The sequence below is a fragment of the Solanum stenotomum genome, chromosome 7 (assembly GCF_019186545.1).
Source record: "Solanum stenotomum isolate F172 chromosome 7, ASM1918654v1, whole genome shotgun sequence".
In the NCBI taxonomy this organism is placed as follows: Eukaryota; Viridiplantae; Streptophyta; class Magnoliopsida; order Solanales; family Solanaceae; genus Solanum; species Solanum stenotomum.
Window position 1 is genome coordinate 48,290,958 of NC_064288.1, and position 10,711 is coordinate 48,301,668.

General features: G+C 35.7%; 2 protein-coding genes across 2 annotated transcripts; one reads left to right on the forward strand and one right to left on the reverse strand.

The window, feature by feature from the left end:
* Positions 1-706: 706 nt before the first annotated feature.
* LOC125871954 (ubiquitin-activating enzyme E1 2-like) lies at positions 707-6,808 on the forward strand. Its single transcript, XM_049552673.1, has 7 exons — positions 707-869; positions 991-1,349; positions 1,833-2,050; positions 3,001-3,789; positions 4,211-5,079; positions 5,175-5,607; positions 5,916-6,808. The coding sequence occupies exons 2-7, from the start codon at positions 1,004-1,006 to the stop codon at positions 6,510-6,512; spliced, it is 3,252 nt and encodes a 1,083-aa protein (XP_049408630.1). The 5' UTR covers positions 707-869; positions 991-1,003; the 3' UTR covers positions 6,513-6,808.
* A 749-nt stretch (positions 6,809-7,557) lies between these two features.
* Positions 7,558-9,311, reverse strand: LOC125870846 (protein NODULATION SIGNALING PATHWAY 2-like). Its single transcript, XM_049551389.1, has one exon. The coding sequence runs from the start codon at positions 9,244-9,246 to the stop codon at positions 7,738-7,740; it is 1,509 nt and encodes a 502-aa protein (XP_049407346.1). The 5' UTR covers positions 9,247-9,311; the 3' UTR covers positions 7,558-7,737.
* Positions 9,312-10,711: the final 1,400 nt, after the last annotated feature.

The following is a 10,711-nucleotide window of genomic DNA, read 5'->3' on the forward strand; positions in this document are numbered from 1 at the left end:
ACCACTAGTGGTTGATCTGACGTGCCTAGTGAAATCTCCACCAATGAAAAACTTCTCTAAGTGCGGTATACCCATTACTACCTTGTCCAAATCCTCCAAAAGCACTTCTTGACCTCCCCATCCAAGCCCACTTGCGGTGTAAAAACTAATGATGTTCAACTTAAGCTCTCCAGTGACTAGCTTAACCGGCATTACCCTGTCAACGATTTCCTAATCTCTACCACATGCTCCCTAAGCTCCTATCTAGTAAAAATCCTACTTCATTCTTATCCCTTGAGCCTCCTAACTACCACAATTTAAAACCGACCACATCTCGATCCTTGGTTCCTACCCATTTGGTCTCCTTGACGCAAACTATGTTAGTTTTCCTTTTCTTTAGAATCTTCACTAGCTCTATGTACTTATCCGTCAATGTCTATCAAGACCCTACCCTTAGCTTAGAAGACCCATTAACCCACTTACCACTCCTATTCCTCAGCCCTGGTTCCGACCAAAGACTTGACCCTAGTCCAAGATCATTCACCAAAGCCACTAAAATAGGTGTTAAGGAAACTAAACAGAAAACAACTAAAGTTAAGTAAACTATACCCAAAAATTGCACAAAAATCTATTTTCTAAGAATATATAGAAACCATAAACACATGCTTTAACAATGTTGTCTATAAAAAGGAAATCGAAAAGCCCAAAGGAATATGTTCATTTCTTTCGGCCCACCCAAAACAACCTTCGACCATTTTTTCGTTATCGTCGATACGAACCCACACACCTCCACTCTCTCTATCTAAGCTCAACAAAGCATCTCACACAAACCCTAATCATCACGCGCATCTCATTTCACTTCCTTCACTCCTTCATATTCTCCATTTTTGGTACCCTCTCTTACTATTAATATTTCTCTTCCTTCTCTCTTTGCAGCTTTTCAATTTTACATATTTTTTTTTTTGTTTTTATTTAATCTTGTTGATTTGTTGAAATGGTTGAATCGAGCAGTTCAGAGCACTTTATGCTTCCTGTGAAGAGGTCATCGATAGTTGAAGTCGGTGGAGATAACGACGGAGTTTCAGTGGATCCTTTAACGAAGAAGTACAAGACCGCCGCCGCTGCTGGTGGTGATTCATCGACGGTGACTATGGCAGGAGCTGGTTCTGCTACCGGTGATGTTAGCGCTAACGGAAACGCTACTAATGGACGTACTGGTGGCGTATCTCCGGTCGATCTGCGTAATCTATCTGATATCGATGAGGATCTTCACAGCCGTCAACTCGCTGTCTATGGACGTGAAACAATGCGTAAACTTTTTGCAGCTAATGTTCTCATCTCTGGGTTGCAAGGCCTTGGCGCTGAAATTGGTATATGTTTCTGTATTTATTCCTCTTGCTTTTTACTGTGCTGGAATTCGAAGGAGATTATAATGAAGTACTGTTTGTTTTCTTCTTTGTTATGTTTTCATTTCCATTTCCACGCATGAAATGGAATTGGTGTTCATTAAAGTTTTCATTCATTTACTGTGCTGGAATTGGAAGTTCAAAATCTGGCATCAGTATGATTCGTTTTCTTCTTTGTAAAGTTTTCATTTCATTTCCATTGATGCCTAGTTGATTGATAATGTATGTTTTGCATGTGGGCCTGAATGCAGTAGAATGGATAATGATGCCTAGTTGATTGATAATGTGTGTTTTGCATGTGCTCTTTCACTGACCTACTTTTGTAAATTTTTGAGATAGTGATAACTGATAAAAAGAGGAAGTGATTGCGAGACATTTATGTGCTGAATATGACAACTATTCTGTTAAAAGTCTCTGATATAACTGAATTGTGTTTCCTTATTGCAGCAAAGAACCTTATTCTTGCGGGTGTGAAGTCTGTTACTTTGCACGATGAAGGAAATGTGGAATTGTGGGATCTATCTAGCAATTTTATCTTCACAGAGGAGGATGTTGGGAAGAATAGGGCACTTGCTTCTGTCCAGAAGTTGCAAGAGCTAAACAATACTGTCATTATCTCTACGTTGACAGATGCTTTGACTAAAGAACAACTTTCCAATTTTCAGGCAAGTAGATATGTGCCTGATGCTATTGATTTTAACTTTCATGCATATTTTCTGTGTCTTAACGACTTACTGATTGTACGACTGTTGTAATGCAGTAGTTTTAAATCAGTCCCAAACTAGTTGGACCGGCATTATAAATTGTCTACACCTGCTCATCTCTATTCAGTCAATTTTATTTCACTACTCTCTAATTATACTTTAGGACAACATAGGAGCTCTAAATCTCACACTTCCCCTATATTACATACAAGTCCGAATACTAACCAAACCAAGATCTAATTTAAAATTTAATCATAGTTAAACCAAGTTGTGGTTGCTTTCCACGTATAGTGATAAGGGTTAAGATTTTATATAAAACCAAATTGACCTGTGTTCGGATGCATTATGTAGAAAGTGAAAGTTGTTGCGATTTTCCATTCGAGAAGTGATATATTTTTAATTTCCAGAACAGAAATGATCTATATCTATAGTTGCATAAAGAAAATATCTCTAATTTATTAGAGACTCTTGGTGAATTTTACCTATCCAAAAGGAAAAGATCCTAGTTTTTCAATAAATGTTACTATAGTTGCAAAAACGATATAGGGCATATACTGATAAACAGAGATCTATTTTAAATATAATTCTAGTCAAATGAAATTGTAGTTGCTTTCCACGATACAGTTATAATGGTTAAGATTTCATAAAACACAAGTGACCTGTGTTCACATTTACTGTGGGAGTGATAGTCATTTAGACTTTCCAAGGATGAATTATCTCAACTATGTCAATGGCAATTTGTTTGAGGAAATGTGTGTTTGGGCGGTGAAGAATTGGTGTGTTATGTTTTTTATTGTCAGTGATATGAGCATGACAGAGTTAATTTTGTTGAGATTTTATAATTATGCTACTAATATCCTGGCATGGTTTTGGGGAGATAACATCCTGAATGCGCTATACTTTATCTGCAGGCCGTTGTATTTACAGATATCAGTTTAGAGAAGGCTTTTGAATTTGATGATTACTGTCATATGCACCAGCCTCCTATTGCTTTCATCAAAACTGAAGTTCGAGGCCTTTTTGGTAGTGTGTTTTGTGACTTTGGCCCTGATTTTACAGTTGTTGATGTTGATGGTGAGGATCCCCACACAGGAATCATTGCGTCTATTAGCAATGATAATCCTGCTCTTGTGGCATGTATTGATGACGAGAGGCTTGAGTTTCAGGATGGGGACTTGGTTATATTTTCTGAAGTGCGGGGCATGACAGAGCTGAATGATGGGAAGGCTAGAAAAATAAAAAGTGCAAGGCCATATTCATTTACTATTGAAGATGATACCACAGAGTATGCAGCATATGAAAGAGGGGGTATCGTCACTCAGGTCAAGGAGCCTAAAGTGTTAAAGTTCAACCCACTGCGTAAAGCAATTAGCGATCCTGGTGACTTTCTTCTGAGTGACTTCTCAAAGTTTGACCGCCCACCTATTTTGCACTTGACCTTTCAAGCCCTAGATAAGTTTGTGTCTTTATCAGGACGTTTTCCTGTTGCTGGATCTGAGGAAGATGCTCAGAGGCTAATCTCACTTGTGACTGACATGAACAATAGTCAAGATGCAAAAGTTGAGATTGACCATAAACTTATTCGTAACTTTGCATTTGGTGCAAGGGCTGTGCTAAACCCAATGGCGGCTATGTTTGGGGGTATCGTTGGGCAAGAAGTTGTGAAGGCTTGCTCTGGGAAGTTCCATCCACTATACCAGGTCAGTAAATGAATTGTTATAATTGAGCCAGAAGAATTCTTAAATTTCATGCAGTTTTTCTGTCGGGATGATCTGTTATACTTGTTGCTACCTTGTTTGAACAAGTTCATATTAGATCATATGGGACTTGTTTCTAGATTTTTAACTCCAATTAGAACAAAGTGCAAGGGAAATCTATCTGAACACTATTTTGCTTCTGAAGCATGATGGTTTGAGTTTGAGATGTTATATTTGTGTCTTCTTAACTGTCAATATTGGTATACCTATGTATCTTTGGCAGTGTGGTAACTATTTCCTGAAATTTTAGATTAAATTAGTTTCTGGTGCTGCATATTGCCTTTTGTTGTATTTATGGTTGCTTTTTATAATAGTCTTGGAATGTTCTGTCACTGAACATTTGTTTTCAATCTGTTTGTGACAGTTTTTCTACTTTGACTCTGTTGAATCTCTTCCAACTGAACCATTGGATCCAAATGATTTGAAGCCCTTGAATAGTCGTTATGATGCCCAAATCTCAGTTTTCGGAAACAAGCTACAGCAGAAGCTGGAAGAGGCAAAAGCTTTTGTTGTTGGGTCTGGTGCACTTGGGTGTGAGTTCTTGAAGAATTTAGCTCTCATGGGGGTTTGTTGTGGTGAAGAAGGAAAGCTAACAATTACAGACGATGATGTCATTGAGAAGAGCAATCTCAGTAGGCAATTCCTTTTCCGTGACTGGAACATTGGGCAAGCCAAGTCTACTGTTGCTGGTGCAGCTGCTTCTTTGATCAATCCTCGCATTCGCATTGAAGCACTGCAAAACCGCGCAAGCCCTGAAACAGAAAGTGTATTTGATGATACATTCTGGGAGAATTTGAGTGTTGTGGTCAATGCACTAGATAATGTGAATGCCAGGCTTTACATTGATCAGAGATGTTTGTATTTTCAAAAACCGTTATTGGAGTCTGGAACCCTGGGTGCCAAGTGCAACACTCAGATGGTAATTCCTCACCTTACAGAAAATTATGGTGCATCAAGGGATCCACCAGAAAAACAAGCACCTATGTGTACAGTTCACTCTTTCCCACACAACATCGACCATTGCTTAACATGGGCCCGGTCAGAATTTGAGGGTTTGCTTGAGAAGACACCAACTGAAGTTAATGCTTATCTGATCAATCCTAGCGATTACATATCTTCTATGCAAAAGGCTGGTGATGCACAGGCCAGGGACATTTTGGATCGTGTTCTTGAATGCCTTGACAAGGAGAGATGTGATACATTTGAAGACTGCATAACCTGGGCTCGCCTGAGGTATAACCATAAAAAACCAACTAAATTTTTACCCTTTTAAACACATTTCTTTTTTATATATATGCTTTTAACGATTTGCTTTTCCTTGTAACCAGGTTTGAAGATTACTTTGCAGACCGTGTGAAGCAGTTGACATATACTTTTCCTGAGGATGCCACTACAAGTAGTGGTGCTCCATTCTGGTCAGCACCAAAACGTTTCCCTCGACCATTGCAATTTTCTGTTGATGATGCCAGTCATCTTCAATTTCTCCTGGCAGCCTCTATGTTACGAGCAGAAACATTTGGCATTCCCATTCCAGATTGGGTGAACTCTCCTCAAAAGTTAGCTGAAGCTGTTGATAAAGTGATGGTCCCTGATTTCCAGCCAAAGAAAGATGTGAAGATTGTGACAGATGAGAAAGCAACCAGCATGTCGGCATCATCCATAGATGATGCTGCAGTCATCAACGAGTTGGTGATGCAGCTGGAAATGTGTCGTCAGAAATTACCTTCAGGTTACAAGATGAATCCCATTCAATTTGAAAAGGTGCTCTCTCTCTCTCTCTCTTTCTATCTCTCTCTCTCTCTGTTGTGTGCATGTTGCATATGTTAAAAGACATCTTTTGAGAGCGTGATCATTTGGTTGGTAAATGCGTTCCCTAGGAGGAAGAAAGGAAAAGGGTCTGACATGTATATGCCGACTGGTGCTGAACTTGAAGATGCACATGATGTTTTAACAGACATTTTATGTGGAAATGAAGATAATACAACTTCTTACCGTGATAGATGTTCAAGTTATAATCATATGTTTATTTCTTCCATCTTCTCTCCAAATTAAGTTTGTCTGAATTACAGGACGATGACACCAACTATCATATGGACTTCATTGCTGGACTTGCAAACATGAGGGCTAGAAACTATAGCATCCCTGAAGTGGATAAACTGAAGGCCAAATTCATAGCAGGGAGGATCATTCCAGCAATTGCTACTTCTACTGCTATGGCCACTGGTCTTGTTTGTCTAGAGCTTTATAAGGTTTTGAATGGAGGTCATAAGGTGGAGGACTACCGTAACACTTTTGCCAACTTGGCTCTCCCTTTATTTTCCATGGCTGAACCAGTTCCACCAAAGGTGATCAAGCATCAGGACATGAACTGGACTGTGTGGGACAGGTGGATTTTGAAAGACAATCCAACTTTGAGGGAGCTTCTTCAGTGGCTTCAAAACAAAGGTCTGAATGCTTATAGCATTTCTTACGGGAGCTGCTTACTTTATAACAGCATGTTCCCTAAGCATAAAGAGCGGATGGATCGGAAAATGGTGGAACTGGCCAAGGAAGTGGCCAAGGCAGATTTGCCTCAATACAGGAAACATTTTGACGTGGTAGTGGCTTGTGAGGATGATGAAGACAACGATGTTGATATCCCTCAAGTCTCTATTTATTTCAGGTAGATGTTTGTTCTGTCCTGTAACCACTCACAAGAGTAGCCAGAAATCATAGGTGACGGTTGATTTTCTCCATGCTATGTTTGGTCTTTCTTGTTGGCAAAGCTAGATAGATATATTCATTTCTGTACTAGCCAGCCTGCATACAAAGTCAGAACCATCTGTTGAGTAGTAAAAATATGATAAGACTGTTGGACTTCGAGCATCTGATTTATGACATGTCTCCATTTTCTTGATCAACTATTTGAAGAAATATAGTTGATGTTGGTTGGTGGATTCGAAGTTATGAACTAACTATTTGCCTTGATACCATAATTTCTAAATTGCTGCTGCTGTTATATTTACATTTGCAAACTTAGTTAAGTGGTTTTTCAGTGCAATTTTTGCTGAATTATTATTCTTATATGATATTTGATTAAAAAGGAAAAAAAGGAGTACAACTATGGAAACATTTATATGCCTGACTTATTTTTTTATAGACTGTTTGGTTGGTGTATAGAATGAGTAGGGTATATTATTGTAGGAGTAGTACCTAGCCTATTATTCTAATAATGTTGAATAAGGGGTATATATGAGTATACTTAGTTTGAAAACACTACTAAATAAGAGATAACATAATATCAAAGTGAATTGGCTTTTGACCATTTATATTGAAATGAAAATTATATTCCCTTTGGTCTCCTTTTGCATCTTAATTATGGGGAATCACTTTAAATTGGCTTTTGACCATTTGTAATGAAAAATTTACACTGAAGAAGATAATATTACTCTCCCCTAGTCTTATTTTAGTGATGTACTTTGATTGATCACAAAATTCAACAAAGATTTTTTTTTAAAAATAATTGTGGTCTAAAACAAGTTTATCAAAGATTTTTAAAATTTATTGTCTAAAACAAGTTTATATATGTAGTTATAAATTATGTCACTAAAATTTACCATTATCTGTTTAGAGAAAAAAAAAATCACTCTTTAAAAAAGTAAAAAATAAAAAGTTAAAAAGTAAATTTGTTTTTAAACATAAAAAATATCATTCTTCTCGAAACAAACTAAATAAAGAAAAATGCATCACATAAATTGTCATTTACAATTGTGGGTTTTAGCAACTATATACAACATAAGTACACTCACATGCTAATATTAATATTGCCTATTTTTTGAGACTAGATAGGAAAACACAAGTAAAAGAAAATGACTGAGAATGAATTTTAATTTCTGCTATTGTCTTCTTGTTCTACATCCAAGTAGAAACTCTCACCACAGATATGCCTTTCCATTCCAAGACCATCTCATGCTGTCTTTCTTCTTCAATCCTCACCTTAAATGGAGTTTCTCTTTCATTCACCACTTCTTTGGCTTGTAATAAGTTTTCTTTGCTTATTCTCATACCTTGCAACCCTATTTCACTACAAGAATCAGAAACACTTGTCATCTCTTCCCAGTTTTGAAACCAAGAAAATGAGCACACTTGAGGTGCTAGAAAAAGGGATTCCATAGCAAGTCTAGCTTGTGCAAGATGAGATGGAAAATACAATTCCAATGACTCGAAAATCGATTGGTAATGTATAAAATTCTTGTTAAAGTATGAAGAAAAAGTATAGTTTGTGTTTTGATGACTATTGTCCATTGCTTCTCCATCACCAAAAGTAACAAGTCCTCTGTGTGTTGAAGAATTAGCTAATAACAATTCCTTAGCTAGTTTTAGAAACTCCAACGCGTCGATTCTACGCCTTCTTTTCCCCATGTGAGGGAATTGAAACATACAGTTGAAAACCAACCATTCACTCCTTTTACCCCTTTTCTTCATTCTTCTCAATTCACTTGCCAATTCTTCAAATGTCATCTCCTCAACTAGTAATGTTAGGCCAAAAGGATTTGCATAATCAAGAAGTCTTCTTTTTGTCTCCTCAAATCTCCAATGATCACTTGTTGATTCTTCCTCTGTTTTCTTTATGGATGTTAATCTCAAAATCTTTCTTTTTTGGCTCATGACTTCAATAATTGGAGGCCATTGAATCCCTTTTCCCATGTCATAATCTACTATGTGAATGATTTGTGCATCATCAGGCATAGCTTCTACAATTGCTGAGTTAGCAGCCAAATGAGCAAATTTCCCTAATGGGAAAATTTGGTACAAGGCCTTGAATGCTGCTTCAATAATCTTGTTTGATTCTTGTCTCAAGTAACTTCCTTGATCCTCTTCTGTTTGCTGGAATAAGTTTGAAGCAACGCGTTCCAACGGTTCACCTAAAGGATTTATTTTCCCCTTTATGCTTCTTATGATCACTTCTGCTAGTTCCTTGTGATCATTTTCCATTGCCTCTCCATAAACTGACAATAAATGATGAATTCTCATTTGGTTATCCATTTCTCTACTATTTCCTTGAAGTACATGTGAAACAACATCGTTTCTTGATTGTATTGTCGTTGAGGTATCAATGGATATGCTTGAAAGTTCAGGACTACATGAATCTCCATCTTTTTTCATATTTTCATTTCCTTCACTTTCACTATCGTTTAACCATCGGGAGACATCAACAAACTCCATATCATCCATGGGAAGATCAGTAAGAACGTCATCAGAGAAAAGGGAAGTGAAATCTGAGAAGGAAATTTCAGAGGAATCTTGATCTTTGGAGTTAAGTGAAGAATAATTAGAAACACCATGCTTTTGATATTCATAAAAAGGATGAATTTGGTTAGTTGAAGACCATGAGTTGTGAAGAATCTCTGATTGAATCATCTTCTTGATGCTTTTTCTTACAAGGGAAGAAAGGTTTTTTTTTTTTTGTAGGTTTGTGTTACACTGTTTGCTCCCAATGATTGGTGAAGAGGTATATATAATATAGAAATGGAGGAAATTTTAAAGTAATTTCTTTATAACAAGAATTCTCAAGGGAAGTCATAACATTTGAAATTCCAACTTTGAGACTAGAAATTTAAAAAATGTTGAGTTTTTCACATATAAAGAGGATTTGACGTATACGCCATGTAAATCATTTTAAAATTATCATTGTAATTTAACTTATTTTAAATGATTACAATAACAATTAGGAAAAATTATCCAATTACAAAAATATTTCTACCATCAGTATTAATCCATTCTTCTCGATAATTACATACAATCTCACTAATTAATAATTTCGTATTAGATTTTACGTCACATACGCCACTCCTTTAGATTTTATGTATGATATATGACTTAAAGATACTAGATACATGAATCTTTGATATCAGATACATTCTGAAACACAATACATGGAGAGAGGTGAGCGTTAGAGGATAGAGGCGAGTGAGAAATTTAATATATATCTTTTGATACTAAATACATATAACTTTGATATTAGATATATTGTGAAATACAGATATATCGAGAGAGATCGAGGTAAAAAAAAGCGAGTTAGAGAGTCAGTGTATCCAGATAAATGCGAATCACGCTTGAATATAATGTATTTGAAATCATTACACTTAATTTTATCCATATATATTTGAGATACATGTCTCTAAGTGTGTCATATATATACATGTATTTGATGAATTAAATATGATATAAAAGATAATTTTAAAACATGTAGTTAAATCCTAAATTAGTGAAATTTTTATTTTTTTTAATAACAATTATCCCTAAATTTTTTAGTAATAGTTGATATATTCTCCCTTTAAACCCGTCTTAGACAGATGCTATACAAATAAAATAGAAATTTGAACTGTTCTATAATTTCTGTGGCTCAGACAGAATTAGAAGATTCTTAGGAAAAATATGACCTAAAATAATACACCAATATGTCTAATGCATAATCTCTAACTAATTGATATCACCTATATAGATCTTGTCTTATCTTTTAAGGTCTTACAAACTTACCAAACAGTTTATTGTAGTTTATTAGTAGTGCTAAATTTTTTATTATACTATCAATATATATGATTAAATTATATAAGAAATGTTTTATTTTTTGCTTTAAAAATCAGCAAGAAAAGACAAAAGACTAATCAACTGTGTTTACATAATTCCTTCTTATTAAAGTTCCACGTTGAGTCATCTTTTTTTTCTTGGAATATTCTAAATAATTTTTTAGGTTCCATATCATATCAGTAATCACTATAGGAAATTATCAAAACTTTTTATATTGCCACAATTTTGTCCTAAAATGTTAGCTAAATATTTCATTAGCTTTAATTTCTTTCAACTACTTTTCTTTTTCATCTGT

What these genes read in the sequence shown, in the direction of transcription:
- LOC125871954 (XM_049552673.1), top strand. Translation starts at nt 1,004, where the DNA reads ATGCTTCCTGTGAAGAGGTCATCGATAGTTGAAGTCGGTGGAGATAAC. An exon ending in AGGCCTTGGCGCTGAAATTG is followed by an intron (nt 1,350 to 1,832) that starts GTATATGTTTCT and finishes TCCTTATTGCAG; the next exon opens with CAAAGAACCTTATTCTTGCG. An exon ending in ATCCCATTCAATTTGAAAAG is followed by an intron (nt 5,608 to 5,915) that starts GTGCTCTCTCTC and finishes TCTGAATTACAG; the next exon opens with GACGATGACACCAACTATCA.
- LOC125870846 (XM_049551389.1), bottom strand. Translation starts at nt 9,246, where the DNA reads ATGATTCAATCAGAGATTCTTCACAACTCATGGTCTTCAACTAACCAA.